The 23,546-nt window shown below is 42.5% G+C and overlaps 2 protein-coding genes across 2 annotated transcripts in view; both read right to left on the reverse strand.

Annotated features, from left to right (window-relative positions):
* Positions 1–8,949, reverse strand: part of WDR88 (WD repeat domain 88) — a 56,346-nt gene extending 47,397 nt beyond the window's left edge. Inside the window, exons 1-2 of the mRNA XM_077132240.1 lie at positions 8,635–8,949; positions 2,526–2,636 (exon numbers count right to left, since the gene is read on the reverse strand). Of these exons, the coding sequence (XP_076988355.1) occupies positions 2,526–2,636; positions 8,635–8,916 (393 nt within the window). The 5' untranslated portion in view covers positions 8,917–8,949. The remainder of the gene's footprint in view (positions 1–2,525; positions 2,637–8,634) is intronic.
* A 92-nt stretch (positions 8,950–9,041) lies between these two features.
* The window catches only part of GPATCH1 (G-patch domain containing 1), a 77,821-nt gene continuing 63,316 nt past the window's right edge, over positions 9,042–23,546 (reverse strand). Inside the window, exons 19-20 of the mRNA XM_077132241.1 lie at positions 20,648–20,796; positions 9,042–10,415 (exon numbers count right to left, since the gene is read on the reverse strand). Of these exons, the coding sequence (XP_076988356.1) occupies positions 10,385–10,415; positions 20,648–20,796 (180 nt within the window). The 3' untranslated portion in view covers positions 9,042–10,384. The remainder of the gene's footprint in view (positions 10,416–20,647; positions 20,797–23,546) is intronic.

Raw genomic sequence — 23,546 nt, forward strand, 5'->3', positions numbered from 1 at the left:
AAATATTACCCAAACAGTAATAACACTAAAAGTTAATGGACTGAATTTCCCAATCAAAAGACATAGAATGGCAGAATGGATTACGACCCAGCAATACCACTGCTAGGTATCTACTCAAGGGACTTAAGGGCAAAGACACAGACGGACATTTGCACACCAGTGTTTATAGCAGCATTATCTACAATTGCAAAGAGATGGAAACAGCCAAAATGTTCATCAACAGACGAGTGGCTAAACAAACTGTGGCGTATACCTACGATGGAATATTATGCAGCTTTAAGACAGACTAAACTTATGAAGCATGTAATAACATGGATGGACCTAGAGAACATTATGCTGAGTGAGTCTAGCCCAAAACTAAAGGACAAATACTGTAAGGTCCCACTGATGTGAACCGACATTCGAGAATCAGCTTGGAATATATCATTGGTAACAGAGACCAGCAGGAGTTAGAAACAGGGTAAGATAATGGGTAATTGGAGCTGAAGGGATACAGACTGTGCAACAGGACTAGATACAAAAACTCAAAAATGGACAGCACAATAATACCTAAGTGTAATGTAACTATGTTGGAACACTGAATGAAGCTGCACCTGAAATATGGTTTTTTGTTTGTTTGTGTGTGTGTTTGTATCTTTTGTTTTTGTTTTTTTCTTTTTCCTTTATATATATATATATATTATTAGTATTATTATTTTAATTCTCTTCTCTATATTAACATTCTATATCTTTTTCTGCTGTTTTGCTAGCTCTTTTCCTAAATCGATGCAAATGTACTAAGAAATGATGATCATACATCTATGTGATGATACTAAGAATTACTGAGTGCATTTGTAGAATGGAATGATTTCTAAATGTTGTGTTAATTTCTTTTTTTTTTTTGATTAATAAAAAAATTAAAAAAAAAAAAGTGTGAAGGACAGAAGGAGGGAGAGCGGGAGCAACAGGGATGCACGGCCTGCCTGGAGAATGCAGCTGAAGGGAGTAGGGCTGTGAGTCAGGTCTTGGGGAGGGAGCCCTTGGAGGCGTTTTCTGGGCTGGGGAGAAGCATTTTCTCATGGAAGAAAGCTAAAAAATGTCGAAGAGGCCCAAGGGACATATATGGAGCCCAGAACAGGAGGGAAACAAGGGCAATGAGGCTTTGGTGGGAAGCCAAGGACATCTTTATGATGGTCCCTAATCTGGGGATAACACCAAATCATGGGATAACAACTGCCAGGAAAGGAAAAACAAGTGGATTTCCCACATAGAGACAAGAGACATTTAGCCAAAACAGAAGAAACCTCCTTGAGTCCTTCCATGGCTTCAAAACATGAGAAGAAAGTGGGGAGAATCTGAAGTTGGCAAAACACTTGGAAATCTGCTATCCCCTGTCCCGTGGGTGATAGCAGTCAGCAGAGGTCCCTTGCCCTGAGCGTTTCTGGGTTACCCCAGGGTTCTCCCAACCAGAAGGTCATGGAGCTGGAGGGGAGGTGGAATTTGTTTAGGGCAGCAACAGAAGGAGGGGATAGGTACCCGCTAGGAGTTGTTTTGGACCAGGTAGGTCCTGGACTAGCCCCAGGTGTATGACTGGTCCTGTGAGGTACAGGGAAGCTCAGTGAGACCCAGAACTCAATGCATCCCAACTGTTGGGCCTGAAGCCACTTTGACAATGCCCACAGCCCTCCTCCCTGGTTTGCCTGAGGGGACACACTGGAGGGCAAGAGGCTATCCTCGGCCCAGCTACCTGAACCAGAACCTGGGAACCAGCCTTGACTCATTCCACCCTGTCCCTCTCCTACCCATGAAGACCAAGAAGATGGCAGAACTCAGAACCAATTGGCCTACCCATGGGCCACAGCCACAGGCACACAGCCATCTGTGGTCTCACCACTGCTATCCCTTAGCCCTGCTCCTTTCAATGCCCCCAAATGGGCTTACCAGGGTTTGCCAGTTATGCTCAGAAAGTTCCAGAAGGGTTCCAGGTAGCTACCTTTCTTCAACTTTGTCTGACTCACCACTCTGTTCCTGGACCCCTGCCTCCTGTCCCTTGGGATGCCGATCTGTGCTCAGACCTGTCTCTCCCAAACATCCCTCGCAGGCAGGTCTCATGCCCGGCCACCTTACTGCCACTCAGTCTGGCCATACAGTCTCTGTGGATGGAACCGAGTTTTCCAGATATGGAGAAGACTGTGAGAGATAGCAAAGCACAGAGACCCCAGGTAGGCACTAGGTACAGTTGGGGCACACTCCCCCCTCCAATAAAAGCTGGGGGTTTTCTGCTGGGCCAGTGGTCTTTATCCCCGGTCTCACTGTTTCCAAATCAACAGGCTGGCAGCAACTACTAACTTCCTCTTCTTCCAGCAGGTGGGCACCAGAGCAGGGGCTGAGCATGGAAGGGGGGTGCCCTCATATTACCCGTCGCACTTTGCTGAAACCTCTGGGATTTTTGAGTGTTCAGGAACTCAGTACTGAGAACTCTCTACAAAAGGTAAAATAAGCTTATGAGTTGTTTTAGTTCCAGAACCCAATATGGGGCCACCTACCCACAGCTTCACGGTGTGGTCATAGGAGCCAGTGAGGAGCTTCTTGTCATCTACACAGAAGTGGCAGGAACTCACTGCCTTCTCATGCCCTTTCAGAATTTTAAATGGGATCTGTAAAAATATTAAACCAAATGAGTTCAGCAAGGTTTCAGGATACAAGATCAATATACGAAAATTTTTTTGTATTTCTATACATGTGCAATGAGAAGTCCAAAAATAAAACTAATAAGACAATTCCATTTACAATAGCATCGAAAAGAATACTTGTGGGAGTGCGAGGGTAGCTCAGTGGTGGAATTCTTACCTGCCACGTGGGAGACCTGGTTTCAATTCCCTGTCCATGCACTCCCCACCTCACCAAAAAAAAAAAAAAAAAAAAAAAAAAACAAATGATGCTGCAATAACAGGATATTCATATGGAAAAAGAATGAAATGTGACCTCCACTGTACAGCATATAAAAAGGAAAAAGAAGAATGCTTAGGAATATATTTCACAAAAGTGCAAGAAGAAAAAAGTGTAAAGAAGACTGAAATAAATGGAAAGACATACGTGTTCAGGGATCCAAAGACTTCATTGTAAGGATGGCAATCCTTTTCCAAGTTATCTACAGATTCAGCACCATCCCTCTCAAACTCCCAGCTGACTAATTTGCAAAAATTGGCAAACTTATAATTTATATGGAAACTCAAGAGAACCAGAATAGCCAACATGGTCTTGTAAATAAAGAAGAATGTTGGAGGACTCACAACTTCCTATTTCAAAACTGACTCTAAAGCTACAGTTATCAAGATGGTGTGGAACTGTCATAAGAGAAGACCTAAAGATCAATGGATTAGAATTCAGAATCTAGAAATAAACCCTAATATTTTCAGGCAGTTGATCTTTGATAAAAGTGCCAAGGCAATTAAATGGGAGGGAATAGTCTCCAACAATTTGTGCTGGGACAACTGGATATTACCTGCAAAGGAATGAAATTGAACCCCTACCTCATACTACAGACAAAAATAACAACAAAATGGATCAAAGAGCTAAATGTAAAAGCTAAAACTATAAAATCTTAGAAGAAAACATAGATATAAATCTTAGTGACCTCAGATTAGGCAATAGTTAATTAAGTATGGCACCAAAGTCAACGAACAACAAAGTAAAAAATATGCTTACAGCGGTATTATTCACAAAAGACAAAAAGTGAAAACAATCTAACTGTCCGTCAATTGATAAGTGCATAAAATAAAATGTGGTATATCCATACACTAGAATATTATTTGGCCATTAAAAAAAAAGGAATAAAGAAGTGAATATGGATGGCCTTGAAAACATTATGCCAAGTGGAAGGAGTCAATCACAAAGTCCACAAACTGCATGATTCCTTTCATATGAAAGGTCCACAAAAGATAAATCCATAGAGACAGACAGAGGGTTAGTGGTTGCCTAGGGGTGGTGTGCCAGTTTGAGAGGATTATGTACCCTAGAAAAGCCATGTTTTAATCCTGATTCATCTTGTGGAGGCAGCCGTTTCTTTCAATCCCTATTCAGTACTGTGGGTTGGAAACTTGATTAGATTATCTCCATGGAGATGTGGCTTGACCTTTGATTAGAGGGGGATGAGACGCCACCCATTCCAGGTGGGTCTTGATTAGTTTATTTAGAATCCTTTAAAAGAGGAAACATTTTGGAAAACACTGCAGAGGGCACACAGCCAGAATCCCTTGGAGATAATGAAGGAATCTGCCCCTGGAGGAGCTTCATGAAACAAGAAGCCTGGAGAGAAAGCTAGCAGACATCGCCATGTTCACCATGTGCCTTTCCAGTTGAGAGAGAAACCCTGAACTTCATCAGTCTTTCTTGAGTGAAGGTAATCTCTTGTTGGTTACCTTGTCCTTAATTTGGACATTTTTATAGACTTGCTTTAATTTGGACATTTTCACAGCCTTAGAACTGTAAACTTGTAACTTAATAAATTCCCCCTTTTAAAAGCTGCTCAGTTTCTGGTATATTACATTCCTGCAGCTAGCAAACTAGAGCACGTGGGGATGGGGGTGGGAAGTGTTGAGGGGAAATGTGGGAGTGACACCTAATAAGCACAGGCTTCTTTGGGGATTATGAAGATGTTCTAATATTGACTGTAGCGCTGATTGCACTCCACTCTGAATACAGTAAACGCCATCTAATTGTACTCTCTAAGTAGGTAAATTATGGCATGTTGCTCATATCTCAATAAAACTGTTTTAAAAAATGATAGACTGAGCAAGCCTGAAAACTCTCTGTTCCACTGCGAGTCACAGGAAGGGGAAAGCTGCGGGAATATGGGGCTGCTGGGTTGTCGGGACACGAGGGGGCGTGAGGGTACGTGGGGACACCGAGACGAGGGGTGTTGGGACGTGCGGGTACGGATACTCCGGGACGCCGTACCCGATCGGGGAGAGGGGGGCTCTCGGGAGGTGCAGGAATGAGGAGATGTGGAGTTCAGGGCAGAGCCGGATGTGCGGGGATGCGGAGAACGGGGCCGGCTGTATAAGACGCACGGGAGTGTGGGGCTGCGGAGGAACTGGGCTTCTCACTGGCCAGGGAGACTCAGGGATGCGGGGGCATGGGACCAGAACTCTCCGCCAGGGGGCGCGGAGACGCAGGAGACGAGGGCGTGGGGACGCGGGCAGGCGGGCCGAGCGGTGGGTGCTGCGGGCGCGGACGGCGAGGCGCCGCCGAACCGACCCTGACCCCAGTCTCCGGCTCCCGGCCCTCGACCCCCACGGCGCTGAAAATCCCCAGCCCTCAGCCTCCGCGCCCCGCCTCTACAGTTGCCTTCGCTTCTCGGTGAAACCAGAGGACTGAATTCTTTCTCTTACTACAAAAGCGAAACTTCGTCCTGGACGTACATATCCACAAGAGGATGAAGACAGAAAGATTAGCCCAGCCATTCCTGGGGACCCCCTGTGCACTGCCGTCTGTTAGGGAGGAGGACCCGGGCAGCTGCGGAGACAGGCTCCAAAGATAGTCATACGTTTTCTGAGACGCTGACAGATATGCATGTAGAGAGGATGGATGGTCCAGCATGTGTAACGAAGCTGGTAGTTCTTTTTTATATATGTAGTGTTCATTCATTTCTTCAACAAATGTCCCTGAGTCGTGTCGTGCCCCGCCCCCCCCCCCCCCCCCCCCCCAGCAGAAACCGAAGGAAGAGCAAAGACTCAACCTCGGGAGTGTGCTGGGGACTCAGAGGGAGGTAATAAACAGGTTCCCGTGATGAGGGGCTGGAGGATAGGCATGCAGCCATCAAATAGGGCCAGGGCATGATGTCAGCTCATGGCCAGAACTATGAAGAACAAACAGGGGATCCAGGCTATTTCAGATGGGTGGTCAAGGACCACCTCCTGAGGAGGTGATGTCCTTGCCAGGGAGGATATGAGCAGACCTGAGGCAAGGGGACATCGATTGTACCGAGGGCAAAGGCCCCAGGACTTGAAGGCAGGGGGTCAGCAAGGCAGAGAAGAAGGTGATGAAAACAAGGAGTCGAACCAGATTCGAAATGCCCTGGAAGATCATGGTCAGCTCCCCGGACTTCACCTGAAATGTGCCAGGAAGCTGGGTGAGGTGTTGAGCCAATTATTAAAAAATATTGGGACATGTCTGTGTGTGTGAGCATTAAATCGTGGCCAAGATACACTATTGAGAATGTTCTTCAGCAAACCAGCTCAGAGATTTTCATAAAAGTCATCTGGCTTGTTAGTTTTGGAACATTATTATTTTTGCAATATGCATCTTTACTTTAAAGATTCATTTGTTAACATTCTTATAAGCTACACAGCCACATTAACTTCACTATATAAACACCTCCAAACTGTACTGTTTTCATTCATTATTCCCGTTTATTCCAGATCACTCTTCCTCTTGAGTTCTTAATTTTGATTTTCGTTGCTATTTGTCTTTTTGCTGGAGTACAATCTTGAGTAATTTTTTTTCCTCAAAGAGAGGCATCCCTTCTGAGTCTTTGCAGATGTGAAGAAAATGTCTTTGTTATCTTTTTAAAAGTACAAAATTAGGTCACTAACCTCAGTGCTTTATAGAACTTCTCAACTTGTCAACCTGGCCCATCATTAAATCCTTAGGGTCTCCCAAATCAGAAACCATTTAAATGTACATCTACAGGAGACTAGTTAAGTAAAATCAGGGACTGTCTACTCAATGGAATACTACATATCCATAAATAAGAATAAGGAATCTGTTTATGTGCTGATATGGAAGGATCTCTAAAAAACATTAAGTGAACAAAAAAAAGTGCAGAAGGGATGTAAGTTATGCTACTATATATCTATATAGATATATATAATTATTATTATTTTAACATGGGCAGGCACTGGGAACTGAACTCGGGTCTCTGGCATGGCAGGCAAGAACTCTGCCACTGAGCCACCATGGTCTGCCCTATATATGTATTTTTAACATTGTGTAGAAAGGGAAGAAAGGAAAATTCACATGAATATGCTGATACATGCATAAAATATCACTCTAAGGATCCAGAAGAAACTAGAACATTTGTTGCCTCTTATATAGGGAAATGAGGTAGTTAGTGGGCAGGGGTGCTGGGGAGACTTGGAGACTTTTCATTGTAAATAACTTTCATATATTTTGAATTTGAATGTTCTATTGTGAATATAAAGTACAATTCCTATTCTCTCCTTTAATTTTACTTAAAAGTCAAAATAAATATCATGACTGAAAGCACAGCGAAGCACTGTTAACATGGCTTTGCTTTCATTTCTGCCTCCCCTTGGGGACCTGCAATAGCCCTTCCCAGTGAAGGAGGGGAATCTGTCACCCAACTGATAATCCCTGCTGTGGGCTGAACTCCTCTAGAAATCTAGCATCTCAGGCTACCAGGTTTCCTGTCTGGGAAAGGAAAGGTCTATTTCCCTTTTCTTGCAATTCAGGCATTCACCAGATGGAGGTTCTAGTTCCCTCCAATGTAGCACTGAGGTTGATCGCTTCGAATTATCTTCATTGCTTCTTTGCGTATTACTTTTTCCTCCTCCTCCTCCTTCTGTCCAACACTGAATTGTGTATGGGCTGTTCTGGAACTCTTTCTCTCTCTCTCTCTTTTTTTTTTTTTGGCATGGGCAGGCACCGGGAATCGAACCCAGCAGACTAGAACTCTGCCTGCTGAGCCACCATGGCCTGCCCTCTTCTGGAGATCTCTTGCATGTTTTTTCTTTTTTTAAAAATCTTTTCTCTCATAGTTATTATGCTTTTATATTTGTTCTCAGCATTCTGAGAGGATCCCATGTGCTTGTTTTCTAAATTTTTTTTCAATTCTCTACTCTGATTTACATCTCCATGGAGGATTTTGGTTTGGAAATCCTGTTTTTCATCCCTAAGAATTCTTTGCAGTTTCTTTGCTTTTGCCAGTCATTAGCTTTTATTTCATCAAAGTCAGGATCTTCAAAAACCACTGAGAATACAAACAGTGTCGTTAGGATTTAATCTTCCTTCCCACCTCCCTCTCCTTCTCCTTCTTCTTCATCAAGTTTTCTGTTGCTTCCGGGGCTAACTAATTCATGGACTGGGAGGGCTCCTTCACCGACTCTCAGGTCTGCTTTTGCACGGCCATGGGGATGGCTCAGCTGGGGACCACTAAGTCCATGCACATGGCTCTGGAACAGTCCCACTCCCCACAGCAGATTCCTTGTCTCCCCCAGGGGCAGCAGCTGGAAACCCCAGGCCACCCCAGACCACTCTGCTTCTTCTCCAGCAGACCCTGTGGGACCACCTCCAAATTCCACTTCCCAGCCTTTGCCCACTAGGTGTGCACAGGTGGATGCTGGGGAGGCTTTCCATTGGAGACAACCTTTTCATCTTTTAAAGCAAACCTTGGGAATGTTCTATTGTGAATATAAATAAAATACAATACCTGCACTCTCCTTTCATTTTAATTAAACATCAAAATAAATACCATGACTAAAAGCACAGTACAGCATGGGGCACCGGATGCAGGGTTCCAATCCGGGATCCTAGCAGAGCCAGGTAGACCCCCACAGGCCCCCTCCCTGGCCTGCTCCCCCTCCCCACCTGTGGAGAACCGGCCACCAACCCTTCCCCGAAGGCAGATCTGACCTTGGAGAGGGGCTCCTGGTCACCCCAGAACTCCTTCTCCGGCATCGGGAGCCTCTCGGGCGGCGGCGAGTACTTGCCCACGGACAGAGGGTCAAGGCTGGCCAGCAGCCGGGCCTGACGGGCCTTGGAGACCGGCAGCTTGAAGCGGCCATAGGCTCTGGCCACCGTGGCCCAGGGCAGCCCGCGGGGCTGCTGCGTGCGGACCTGCCGCGGAGGCGCAGTTTTCTCGGCCCTGTCCGGGGCTCTCGGGGAGCCGGGCTGGTGCGGTGGCAGGGAGGCCATCACGGAGCGGGCTGCCGGGGGCCGGCAGGCAGGCTTGGCAGCGAACAAACTGTGGCGCCACGCGCCGCCCCTGCGGCCAGTCTGCCCACCCCACGCACCCCCTCGCCTGCCCTAGGCCTGGCCGTCTCGCGGCCTCCTTGCTCGCGGGACCAAAATGTGTTTCCTCAGAAAAATGGGCTTGGAGTTCTGGACATTAGAAGCACAAGGCTGTGCCAGTAATACCGGGGGCCCAGCCTCCCTCTGGCTCCCTCTCTGCCTGTGTGGGGGCTCCTGGCCAGCCCACTCTATGCGCAAACCAGAGACACGCAGTAGGTTATGGAATGGCCCCGGATGCAGTGGGTGGCAGCAATTAGAGGCGGGTACCTACAATTTACGAGCATGAGGGGACTTCACCAGAACTGTAGCTGAATTAGGTAGTTTACATCCTGCGGCAGGGCTGGGGTTTTCTGCTGGCATGGTCTCTGTGGGGCTGTGCAATTTAGTGCCTTTCCCTGTGCCCCCCTAGGTCTCTCATTTGTCCTTCTCCTTCAGGCCTTCGGGAGTGAAAATGCTGGGGAGGCACAGTGGAGGACCACAGTTGAGAGCATGGATGCTGGAAGGAACATCTGTCACAACACCAGTGACAATGACAGAGAACAAAATGTTACCTCTAACCAGTCCACAGCCCCACAGCTAGAAAAAGATTGGAAGGAATGATGCCAAAATATTAAGTTTTGTCATCTCAGGTTGGGAGGGAACTAGAAGTAATTTTTTACTTTCTTTTTTCTTTTTATAATTTATCTGATCTTTCTATGGCACTTTCATAATGTGAAAAAACCTGGAATTGACTTTCTCAAAATGTCTCATAGGTGCAGAGGGGGCTGCCTCAGATGGGAGACCCAGAGCTGCAGGGCAAACACCCAAAGCTGGTGAGACTTGGACAGTGGGTATGAATTTTCCTATTCTCAGGCTCTGAAGATGTGCCCATCTCCAAGGACACTTGAGTGACATCTACCCTAGAGGTGGAGGCTACTGGTCAGGACCCACGAGAGGGAGGAGACTTACTGAAAGAACAACAGCGAGGAGGCAAGGCACTGCCACCCCCACACAGTAACCTGCCTTAAATAAATCCAAGGTGTCCGTCTGGATTCAGCTTTCTACATAATAGAACCAGAGCAAAACCTTCACTTTTGATTTCTTTTTTAAAGGTTCAGGAAATTAAAAAAAAAATCAAGAAAATAAAAAAATTCCACTTTAATTAAACTATACAGTCTGAACTTTTTCCTCAGCCACTAATTGAAGTTAAAAATAAGAATCAATTTCTGCAACCTCCCAAAGCAGCCATTGAAATGTCAAGGTTTTAAACATTATTTTACAATATATATTTACATGTACATACAGTCTTACAATATATTAATTGAACAATCAATGATCTTCCATCATGGAGGACATCTGATATTGGGACTGGCCAGGGAAGAATTCAATTCAATTACTGCCTCCTTACTGGAAGACTTTTCAGCCTGGAACAGAACACAGAACAGATAGAGAAGTTAGACAGAAGTTGAAAATCCAAACAGCTCTATAGGGCCCAGAACGGCAAGCCACACTCTTGAGGCCCAGTGGTACGATTCCATCCATAAAACTGGGATGGCTACATACCATGAAAGCACCCTTTAATCTCTCTCTCTTGCTCTCTCTCTCTCTCTCTCTCTCTATATATATATATATATTTTTTTTTAAACATGGGCAGGCACCGGGAATTGAACTGAGGTCTCCAGCATGAAAGGCGAGAACTCTGCCTGCTGAGCCACTGTGGCCTGCCCATATTTAAATATTATTTTTTATTTTGAAATACTTTGAACTTACAGGACAGTTAGAAAAATAATACAAACCTCATACCAAGAACCCCAACATACCCCTATCTACCCAGATATTCAGATCCATCAATTTTATCATTTTGCCACATTTGACATTTTTCTTTCCTCACTTCCCTCCCTCCCTCCGTCCCTCTTTTCCTCCAACCTAGCTATCAATCTATCCATCTGTCTAGCCATCTATTTGTCTATTTATCAATCAATTTTCTGAACACTTGAGTGTTAGTTGCATGCTCTTTAAACCCCATGCTCCTTGAACACTTAATACTGCCATGTATATTTCCTAAGAACAAGGATATTCACTTATCTACCTTAAGTGAAGTTATCAAGCTCAAAAAATTTAAAATTGATATAAAAGCTTACATATGTCCACTTTTTTTTCATATGTCTCAATAATGTCCCTTTGAGGCTTTTCTCCTCCTTTCACAGATCCTATGCAGGATCACATACTGCATTTAATTGTCATTGTCCCTTTAATTGCCCATTCTTCTTTAAAATTGTGAGAACATACATATAACATAAACTTTCCAATCTCAATCACTCCCAAGCACATGAGGGGGAAGGGGTAGGTCAGGATATTACCCATATTTACAATGTTTAGTACCTTCACTACCTTCCATTACAAAAATTTTCCCATCTCCACAAAGGGAAATTCTATACCCATTAACTCCCCATTTCCCTTGCCCCCCAACCTTAGCAAACTGTACCCTAATTTCTGCCTCTATGAGTTTGCATACTCCATGTATTTTTGTATTTACCATGGGGCTTAAATTTAATACCCTAAATGTAACACTTTTGTTTGCTTAGATACCATCTTAAGATCAATGGTGTGCTAGTTTGAAAGTGTTGTGTACCCCAGAAAAGCCATGTCCTTTAATCCTGATTCAATATTGTAGAGTAGAAACTCTTCTGATTAGATTATCTCCAGGAAGATGTGGCGCGCCCAACTTGGGTGTGGCCTTTTAGTTAGAAGGAGATAAGACTCCACCCATTTAAGGTGGGTCTTGATTAGTTTATTAGAGTCCTTTAGAAAGGGAAACATTTCGAAGAAAACTCAGATGCAGGTGCTTTTTGAGAACAGTTGCATCAAGCTGACAGAGGCACAGATGTTTGGAGATGCTTGGAGTGTTGACAGAGAGAGTAGATGCTTAGACATGGGCAGAGCCCAGCAGATGTTGCCATGTGCCTTCCCATAAGATGCTAAGCACGCCAGAACCCAGAGTTACGTTCTGGAAGAGCTAAGTGAAGGCCCACAGACCCTTAGAGAGGAAACCACTGGCATCGTAAGCTGCAAGCAACAGAACCAGGAACAAGGATCAGTAGATGCCAGCAATGTGCCTTCCCAAACTGGTCTTCCTTAAGCCTATCTTTCTCTGGATGCCTGAGTTAGGATATATTTATGGCTTTAGAGCTGTAAACTTGTAACTTACTAAGTTGTCTTTTCAAAAGCTGTTCCATGTCTGGTATACTGCTTTCTGGCAGCATCAGCAAACTAATGCAAATGGTATACACAAACTAAGTTCCTAAACCCTTCTGTTTCCCCACCTTTATGTAGTTCTTATCACAAAGTACATGTTTCTACATTATAAGTCAAAAACAACTGATTTATCATTTGATTTTATGAATTTGCTTCTTAAATCCTGTAAGAATTAAAAAGTGGAGTTACAAACCAAAAGTACAATAATTCTGGCATTTATATTTATCCCTCTCATTACTCTTACCAGAGATTTGTATTTCTTCATGCAGCTTCAACCAATTGCCTATTGTCCTTTCCTTTCACCTTGTAGAATTCTCTTCAGCATCTCTTGTAGGGCTAGCATGGTAGTGACAAATTCTCTGAGCTTTTGTCTTTCTGGGAATGTCTTAATCTCTCCTTCAATTTTTCTTTCGCACCCCCCCCCCCCCCACTCCCAGACATGGCAGGCAAGAACTCGGCCTGCTGAGCCACCATGGCTCACCCTCTCCTTCACTTTCGAAAGACAATTTTGATGGCTATAGAATTCCTGGTTGGTGTTTTATTGTTTTCAGCACTTTAAATACATCATCCTACTGCCTTCTTGTCTTTATGAGACAAGAGAAATTAGCACTTAATCTTATTGAGTCTCCCTTGTACTTGATACACTGCTTCTCCCTTGCAGCTTTCAGAATTCTATTTTTATCTTTGGTATTCAACATAGTTTGATAATATGCCATGGCTTGGATCTACTTGGGTTTATACTGTTTGGAATTTATTGAGTGTCTTGGATGTATATATTCATGTCTTCATTAAATTTGGGAAGGTTTCTGCTATTATTTCTTCGAATATTCTCTCTGCCCCATTTTCTTTTTCTGGGACTCCAGTCTCAACATACGCATATACCAATGTGTATATTGGTTCATTTGATGGTGTCCTACAGGTTCCTCAGGCTCTGCTCACTTTTCTTCATTCTTTCATCCTGCTGTTCCTCAAAATGAATGATTTCAATTGACTTATCTTCAAGTTCACTGATTTTTTCTCCTGTCAGCTCCAATCTGCTGTTAAATCCTTCTAGGGGATTTTTAAATTTCTGTTACCCTGTGTTCTAGTTTGCTAGCTGCTGGAATGTGATATACCAGAAATGGAGTGGCTTTTTTAAAAGGAGGGATTTATTAAGTTGCAAGTCCATGGTTCTAAGGCCATGAAAATGTCTCAACTAAAGCAAGGCTATAGACATGTCCAATCTTAAGGCATCCAGGGAAAGATACCTTGGTTCAAGAAGGCTGATGACATTCAGGGTTTCTCTCTCACCTGGAAAGGCACATGGCAAACACAGAAGCATCTGCTACCTTTCTCTCTTGGCTTCTTGTTACATGAAGCTCCTGTGGGGGTATTTTCCTTCTTCATCTCCAAAGTTCTCTGGGGCTCTGTAGCTCTTTCCAAAATGCTTCCCTCTTAAAGGGCTCTACTAAGCAACCCCACCTTGAATGGGTGGAGACACACCTCCATGGAAATCATCTAATCAAAAGTTACCCACAACTGGGTGGGTCACATCTCCATGGAAACAATCAAAAAGCTCCCAGCCAGCAATATTGAATGAGGATTAAAGGACATGGTTTTTCTGGGCTCCACCACAGATTCAAACCAGTATACTGCGATCTTCAACTCTGACTGGTTCGTTTTCATAATTTCAATCTTTCTATTGATATTCTCTTTGTGTTCATCTATTATCTTCCTGATTTTCTTTAGTTCTTCACCCATGCATTCCTTTAGATCTTTGAATGTATTTAGGACCACTTTTTATTTAATTTTTATTTTTTATGCAGTTTTATTGAGATACATTCACTTACCATACAATCACCCAAAGTGTAGAATCAGTGGTTCACAGTATCATCATTTAGTTGTGCATTTATCACAATTTTTGAACATTTTCATTATGCCCAAAATAAAAATTAATAAAAACACCCAAAATGTACCATACCCCTAATCTCCCCTATTATTTATTTATATTTTGCTCTTATTTTCTTACTTATTTGTCCATACCCTGGATAAAGGGAGCGTCAGCCACAAGGTTTTCACAATCACACAGTCACACTGTAAAAGCTATATAGTTATACAATTGTCTTCAAGAATCACAGTTCTTGGGTTATAGTTCAACAGTTTCAGGTATTTCCTTCTAGTTATTATAATATACTAAAAACTGAAAAGGGATATCTATATAATGCATAAGAATAACCTCTAAAATGACCTCGACTCTATTTGAAATCTCTCAGCCACTGAAACTTTATTTTGTTTCATTTCTCTTCACTCTTTTGATCAAGAAGGCTTTCTCAATCCCACGATGCCAGGGCCAGGCTCAACCCCAGTAGTCATATCCCATGTTGCTAGGAAGAACTATACCTCTGGGAGTCATGCCAGAGTAGGCCAGTGACTTGGCCTGCAGATTTGGCTTAGAGAGAGAGGCCACATCTAAGCAACAAAAGAGGTTCTGTAGGGGTGATTCTTAGGCATAGTTATAAGTAGGCTTAGCTTCTCCTTTGCGGGAATAAGTTTCTTAAGGGTAAGCCCCAAAACAGAGGGCCTGGTCTAGTAAATTGGTAGTCCCCAATGCTTGGGAGAATATCAGGTCTTTCCCAGGTAGGGAAGTTTAGTATTTCCATATTTTCCCTCAGTCCCTGAGGAGACTTTGCAAATACTTTTTAATTCTCTGTCCAAATTACTCTGGGATGTACTGGAGAATCACACTAACCTGGACAAACCAACAAGATCTTACTCCCAATTCAAAGTTCCATGTAATTATGGTGTTTGAATAAACTGACCATACAAGTTAGGAAGTATACTACAGAAAATATAAATTTTGCACCAACTAAACATCTCCTCCTTTGGTAGGACCATTTTTTAAAAAAAGTCTTTGTCTGCCCCAACCAGGACCATTCCAGCCAATCCCAAAGAACACCTAGGGCAATTTATAAGTTTCCACAAAGGTTCCAGTCACTAGAGTAATGTGCTAGAACCTACAACCTCCAGATGGGTCCCTGGTCTAGATAAGCCCTGAAACCTAGCCCAGCCTCTCCAGAACATCAGATAGTTCCATCTCCCTACCCCATATTAGTGACAGACCCTTCCAATATCAAAAATTTAGAATTGCCATAGCCTAACAACCCCAATTAGAGGTATGGAAAGATCAAAGGTGATGGTGGAATTATACATAGAAGAAAGGACTTAACAAATGAATATGAATGCTGAATCATTAAATTGATACCTCTTTTAGTCTCTAGTACTTTAGAGCAGCTAGAAGTAAAAATCTAAACTTGTGAAAGTGTAACCCATGTCGAAGTCTGAAATATGTTCTACAACTAACTGTGGTGCTGTGCTTGGAAATTTATAGCTTTTTTGTATATGTGTTATTGTTCACAAAAAAAAAAGAAGGAAAAAAGGTGATTGTGATGATAAAGTATTTAAGCCCTCTAGCCTTCTATATTCTGGAGCAGCTAGAAGGAAAAATACAAGAGGATCATATGGTAGCCCATGACAAACTCTGGGATCTATCCTGTAACCACTTTTGAAGAGTGCTTTGAAAACTATTGCTTTTTTATTTCTTTGCTTTGTATATAGGTTATACTCTACAATTAAAAAAATGTCTTTGTCTGGTATGTCCCAAGTCTGGCCCTCCTCATTGATGGTTTCTAATGCTCCTCCTTTGCCTGGGCCATTGTTTTCTGTTTCTTTGTATGTTTTGTAACCTTTTGTTGAAACCTGGACATTTTTCTATTTTAATGCGTTATTGCTAGAATTTAGACTCTTAAGTATCTCTTCCTTAAGCTTATATCCAATAGTGTCATGACAGAGCTTTCCTTGAATGTCAGGAGCTGGCAAAAAGAAGAAAAATAAGAAAAGCCCTTTCCCAGTCTTTGCAGATTGACTCTGCAAGCGTTCTCCTTCAGAACTTACCCATACAATGAGTTTAGAGAATAGCTACAAGCCAAAGTCTAGGGGCTGTCCTGATCCTTTCTGTGCATATGCCTTGTCTCGGGCATGTGCGTGTAGCCCTGGGAATTCCCCCATTTACACAGATACAAATGTTCCACTCTCCCTTAGAAAATAGTCTCCTCACAGTACTAAGCACTACACCTTAAGTTCTACATCCAGCAATTCCTTGTCCCAGGCAGTCACTTGACTGCTCTCCCACAGTGCTCTGTAGGAGAGCTCTATGAAAAAGCGAGTATAAGGAAAAGCAAGTATATGACCAGTGTCTTGATTCAGTCTCTCAGGCCACTACCAGACAGACTGGGCCAGATATACATGCTCCCAGTTTACAAGGGTCACTCTGCTCCCTCCAGAACTGAACAAGGGATCCATACTGGGAGCAGAGGCCATGTCTGCACTGAATTAATGAGGGGTGCAGGAGAGGTGAGCCAAGACACCATGAGAACCTGCCACTTTTAAATAGCATTTTTCCCATCCCATTCTCCCTGTTACTACAGTCCTTTAACTGTTTTTTGAAATTTTGAGAAAGACATTCTATCAATTCTTGCTGGTTGTTCAAATTCTGTGGAGAAACAGAGCCCTGAGGTGTCTTACTTTGCTATCTTGATTGTGGTGGAGCCCCTCTCCCTAATCTATATTCTTAAAATGCTTCTTCTGTTACCCTAAGAACAATGCAGAGACTCATGTGCACACACCTCATATTCTTTGACCCTTTTATAGGGACAAACTCTGATCTTGGCTAACCTCATCCACTGTATGATCACAGGGAAGAAACTAAAAACATTTTCACATCAGAGCCAGAGGCCGCTGAGTTTTAAATTTTAAAATCTCAATTTTGCACAAAAAGAATGTTCATGGTGGCTCTGTTCATTAAATGACCCAAAGTGGAGAACTAAATGTCCACAGTAGTAGAATAGATGAATACACTGTAGTGGATTCACACAAAGGGGGATTCCATGGCATTGAGAATGAAGCAGCTACTGCTCCCTATGATGAAACAGAGGAATCTCACAAGCCAGCCACGCTACATGATTTTTTTAGATAAAGTTCAAGAACTGGCAACAGTGATCGATGTGAGGAGAGTGGTATCTTTGGGTAGTGGAAATGCATGGTGCTATAAGTATAGGATCTGTACACATTTATGCATGTGTATTGTGGTACAATAAAAAGTTTACTTCACTGTATGATTCCATTTAAACCAAAGTCTACAATGGGCAAAACTAATTTATAGCAACAGGAAGGAGATCGGTGGTCTCCTTGGTTAGGGATTAGGGTAGACTCAATTCCAACCAGAAGCAGGTTGTAGTGTCATGGAAGAAAAGTATTAGGGGTCCTTGCCAAAGGTGAGACGCCATACCAGGTGCTGGGGATACAAATAAGACCCACAGGTCCATGACACTCAAAATACCCCTTCCAAGAGACAGACATAGGCGGGCAATGCACAGAGTGGACTGAGGTATAAAAGATGGAGGGCCCCTTCAGGTTCCTTAAGGGGGGTTGCCCAGGAGGTTTAGGGGTGAGAAGCTGTGGGAACTATACTTACATCAACCATAAGAGTAATATTCATATATATTTCATACCTGACTCTCCTTCCCCTATCCAGCCCATTGCTCAGAGGTAAGTGCCTGTGTCAGGGTAGTCAGAAACCCTCCAGCCCTCTTCCTATGCAAGAATGGGTATGTATGTGCACTCAGGGAAATGTGTAAGCCTGACGACCACTTTTTAATATCAACAATGCCTAATAAACACACTGCTCTGTAACTTCTGGTCCCTCTTAATGGTAAGTTTTAGTCTCAGGAGTACACACCGATCTGCCTATGTTTTCTGGATTCTGCAGAATACCTGTGCCCCTGCTGATGGGCACTGAGGGGTTCCTGATGTGGCATCCCATATGTACATGGGCAAGAGCTTCCCTGCAAGAATGACCTATCTGGTGACCAAAAGTGTTTCAGATCAATAATGTCAGGTGTTGGTGAGGTGACTCTTATACTCACCAGATAGGTGGTCTTGGACAAGTGACTTACTCTCCCTGTTTTCCCCATCTGTAAGACATGATGACTCTAGTATCCTCACAGGGCTGTGTGAAATTAAATGAGTTGAAGTACATTATGCTACCCATTGCTACCTTTTCACTAATGCACTAAAAGGAACAGAAATGGGAGCCAATACAGCTACTGTAGGGGATGCAGGACCAATATAAAAAAACCTAAATGTTCATCTCCTTTGATACAGCAATACCACTTTTGGATTTCTGACGCATGAGAATGTATATCCCACTCTAAAAAAATAAGTAAAAAAGAAAAAGAAGGTGGTACTTGTCTTTCCAGATAGCAAAATACGCTATAAGGCCATAGTAATTAAAACAGGAGCACAACAACAAAAAAATACAAAAAGGTTAAGAAAACAGAATAGAGTCTGGAACAGATCTATATGGGCACAGGGCTTTCGAACAAGATCCAACTACATTTCCCTTAATGAAATAAAATACTGGGTGGGGCCATAGCAGCCAGGACTCACTCAGTTTCCCACTTCACACAGGGTCACAGCTGGACTTCCTCTTCCTAGCCCTGTGGAAGCCAGGTGGGCCAGGCAACTGACTCTGGCCCATGGACCATGGGTGGAAATAATGACTGTGACTCTCACACAGACCACAGCCATCTCCAGCATGAAGGCCAAGTGCTGGAGTGGGAAAAAACTGGGATCCTGAGTGACTTCCCTTCCCTATGAGACTAATGCTTCTACTGGTGATCCCAGTGTTAGGCTACTGGGATTTGTGGGTTGTTTCTTATCACAGCCAGTTTACTTATCCTAATACAACTGGCTATTCATTTATAGAAAAATAAGTTAGATCCTGCCTCACTCTGTAACCCCTGCCCCCACAGTACAAATAGATGAAAGAGCTAAATAAAACACAAAATTATAGAAGTATTAGAATAGTGTATGTATAGCCTTGGGTAGGGAAGGTCTCCTAGAGATAAAAATGTGAAACATGTCAAAAAAATGAAATTGATAAATTTGAGTACATCAAAAAAGTGAAAATTTCTCTTTAACGGACAGTTAAAAACCATGCAATAGGGAGAAAATATTTGTGACACCCTAAAAGGCAGAAATTAATAAACAAATATTTTTTAATACCTAGACATCAATAAAACAGTCAAACAACCAACAGGAAATGGAAAAATGAGCCAAGGACATGAGGGAGGTTATTCACAAAAGAGCATTTAGCAAGGACTGAGAAACATGAAAAGATGTTCAACCTCATCAGTAATCAGGGAAATGCAAATGCAAAGGAGAAACCTTTTTTTTTTTTTTGACAGCAAACTAGTAAACATTTTGTAATAATAAGTGGTGTAATAACAAGATGCTTTCATGATTTAAATGCATACAGCCACTTTTAGAAAGCAACTTGGCAGGATTTATTCATCATAAATGCTCATATCCTATCAACTTATACTATATAACATCGTATTATTTATATCTAAAAATGCATAGAAAATGTGTGTATACATGTGCATAAGGACATGCATATATGTGTGGTTGCATAAAAAAGCTCTTAAGGTTACATATGAAACTGATAGCAGAGGTTACTCTGGAGAGAGGATAGGTTTGGAGAAATGGTCAAGGGTCACTGTGCTGGTCTGAAAGGATTATGTACCATAGAAAAGCCATGTTTTAATCCTGATCCAATCTTGTGGGAGCAACCGTTTCTTTTAATCCCTATTCAATAATGTAGGTTGGAGTCTTTTGATTAAATTATCTCCATGGAGATGTGGCCCACTCAACTGTGGGTATTAACTTTTTAATTAGATGGAGATGTGACTCTACCCATTCCAGGTGGCTCTTGATTAGTTTACTGGAATCCTATAAAACAGGAAGCATTTTGGAGAGAGCAGGAAGAGAACCACAAGAAGGAGCAGAGCCCATGCAGCCAGAGACTTTCGGAAATAAAGAAGGAAAACACCCTTGGAGGAGAGTCATGAAACAAGAAGGCTGGAGAGAAAGCTAGCAGATATCGCCATGTTCACCATATGCGTTTCCAGTTGAGAGAAACTCTGAACTTCATCGGCCTTTCTTGAGTGTAACCTCTTGTTGGTGCCTTAATTGGACATTTTTACAGACTTAATTTAACTGGGACATTTTCACGATCTTAGAACTGTAAACTTGCAACTTATTAAATACTCCTTTTTAAAAGCCATTCCGCTTCTTCTATATTGCATCTGGCAGCTAGCAAACTAGAACAGGCACTTTAAGCTTATCTATCTATAAGGGATGAATTTTCACAATGAGAATCTATTCACATATTACTTATGTAATTCAAAAAGTCTAGTTAAAATAGAAACTTATCATTTCTGACATTTGCCTCTAAACAAATATATGAAGATTTCAATGCATTTCTGAAAGGTTTCTGAAAAGCCCCTGGTCTCCCATGACCTACCGTCTCAGCAGCTCCTGGGGTGACATGTCTGTGGGCCCTTCTCCATCACTCTGGCTGTCACTGCTGTCGGTACTCTCCGAACTACTACTTTTCTCTGACTTTTTATTCTTTTGTTTACCTTTGTGCTTGTGCTTCTTGTGCTTCTTCTTCTGTAAAACAAAAAGCAGGGGGTGGGAACAAATTTGTTTTTCCAATGAGAGGCTAATAATTAGGCCTTTGGTTGCTGAAGTCAATCAAAAATCCCAACCAAAACCCCACATTGGGGTGAGCCTTAGCCTAACATTGGGTGAAGCAGAAATGGAACAGCTGTGCCTGCTCTGCACCGTGCACACGCTAGCAGGGCTGGTGGTACTCTAGAAGCAGACACGCCGGACCACAGATGCAGTCAAGACCTCATCTGCAGAGATAGCCTTGCCACCTTCTGGAAGTCTGACTGGCCTTACTTTTTTTGGGCAACTGAAAATTACAAGCACCCTGGAAAAGCACACAGAAGTAACAAACAGAAGGTCATTGAACAGCAGATATACTGGAAGATACAAATGGAAATGGGCTCTCAAATCTGTCAGCACTAATATTTTTCCTTTGACTGGAAGAGAACTTCTGTTATTTTCCATGCTCACGAATCCTTTATTTCTGGTAGTCAATAATGGAGCTGTTCTTCCACTATATTCTACTAAGAGTCCCAGGTCACTTTGGGTACCCAATAAAACTCCTCTAACAATCAACAAATCATGTTCACCTGTGATATCATTTCTGCTCTGACACATGGTTCATAATGAAACTCTAGATGGCTCATGGCACAGCCCCTGCCACTGGGGTGGGGATTACAGAATGAAAGTGGCTTGGTGGGAAGGAATTTCTTGCCTAGCTGTGGGTGTCCTGTGGAGCAGGAGCCAATGCCTCTACCTGCGGGGTCCTGAAATTGTAAATGAAAGGCTTAGAAGTCAGAGGCACAATGCTTAACAGACTTGCAAAGTGTCCCTGATACTTAATGGGCTGGGTGCCAGTTTGCCTGGCAGGGGAGAGGCTTTCCCAGCAAATTCACTAAATCTATTCTAGAGAAATAATTAGAATGCAAAGATTTGGGGACAAAGATGCCTGTTTGTAAAAGAAGGAAACTGTGAACAACCTAAAAATAAATCAAGCGGGAATAGTTAAATTATGAGACCATGGTATTGCAGTCCTTTACAATAAGATTTACTAGGCATTGTAGATAACATGTAAAAATGCCCATGAATGCAAAAAGGAAGAGTCCAAACTTTCTATAGTGTGCTCCAAATAAGGTAAAGGGCCACAGTGGCTCAGCAGGTAAGAGTGCTTGCCTGCCATGCCCGAGGACTCGGGTTCGATTCCTGATGCCTGCCCATGTAAAAAAAAAAAAAACAAAAACAAATAAGGTAAATAAAAGACTGAAAGGAAATAAATATGCCCAAATGTTACAGTTACAGCTATATTCTCTGGGCCATTGGGTCATAGGGCTATGGGTGCTTTTTCGTTTTTTTTTTAATGAAAAATTTTATTTTTATATAGTTGTAGACTAACATGCAGTTGTATGAAATAGTGAGGGATCATGTGTGTCCTTTACCCAATTTCCTTTAATAGTAACATCTTGCAAAACTAGAGTAAAACATCACAACTGGAAACCGACATTGATACAGTCAAGATAAAGAACATGCCACCACCACAAAGACCCTCATGCTCAAGATAAAGAACGTTTTCATCACCACAAAGACCATTTCACAGCCAGACCCACTTAAACTTTTGTTCCCGTTTCTGTTCTCCATTTCCATAGTTTTGCCATTGCAAAAATGTTACATAAATGAAATTATACAGCATGTAACCTTTTGGAATTGGCTTTATTCACTCAGCATGATTTTTTGGAGATCCATCCAGGTTGGCGTGTGCATTAATAGTTTGTTCCTCTTTATTGCTGAGTAGCACTCCATGGTATAGATATACCAGGGTTTGTTTAACCATTCACCCATTGAAGGACATGTGGGTTCTTTTCCAGTTTTGGGCTATTACCTAACAGAGCTGCTATAAACATTCATGTACAGGCTTTTGTGTACACATAAGTTTTCACTCCTCTGGGACAAAATGCTCAGGACTGCAGTGGTAGTTGCATGTTCAGTTTCTTAAAAGTCTGCCAGGAATAGGGGGCAGGATGGTGGCATAGGGAGGAGTGGAATTTAGTTCGCAGCTAGTAAATATCCAAGAACTGTCTGGAACAACTGTTTGGGGGACATTCAGACTGGACACACATCGTACACCAGTGTGGAATGGGTGGAAGGGCCAGAGATCACACCTTAGAACTGTGAGTAAAGTCCTGAACTGTAGAGGCAGGCACCCCTCTCCCACTGGCAAGTTAGGCTGCTGGAAATACTTCCCAGTGGGGAAAAAGAAACAACTCTATTAGGAGTAAGAGAAGGTAGATCAACCAAGCTCTAATTGAGGGTTTTTATTTATTTATTTGTTTATTTTTTTATTAAACATTTTTATTGGTAGTAAAATATAACAATCACTTTAGCCATTTTAAGTAGATAGTTCTTAGACATTAAGTACACTGCAATATTGTTAACTTTCACCTCTATATCCAGACTATTTTCATCCTCCCAAACCCAAACTCTCCCTCATTTAGCAATTAATCCTTTCCCTTTGTCCACTCCGGTACTGATTCTTGCTTTCTGTCACTATGAATTTGCTTATTCTAACTATTTAATATAAGAGAAATCATACAATATTAGTTATTTTGTATCTGGCTTATTTTACTCAACGTGATGTCTTCAAAGTTCATCCATGTTGTTGCAGGAGACAGAACTTTGTTCCATTACACAGCTGAATAATATTCTATCATATGTACATACCACAGTTTGTTTCTCCACTTATCTGTTGATGGGCA

This window comes from Tamandua tetradactyla, chromosome 16, assembly GCF_023851605.1.
Source record: "Tamandua tetradactyla isolate mTamTet1 chromosome 16, mTamTet1.pri, whole genome shotgun sequence".
Taxonomy (NCBI): Eukaryota; Metazoa; Chordata; class Mammalia; order Pilosa; family Myrmecophagidae; genus Tamandua; species Tamandua tetradactyla.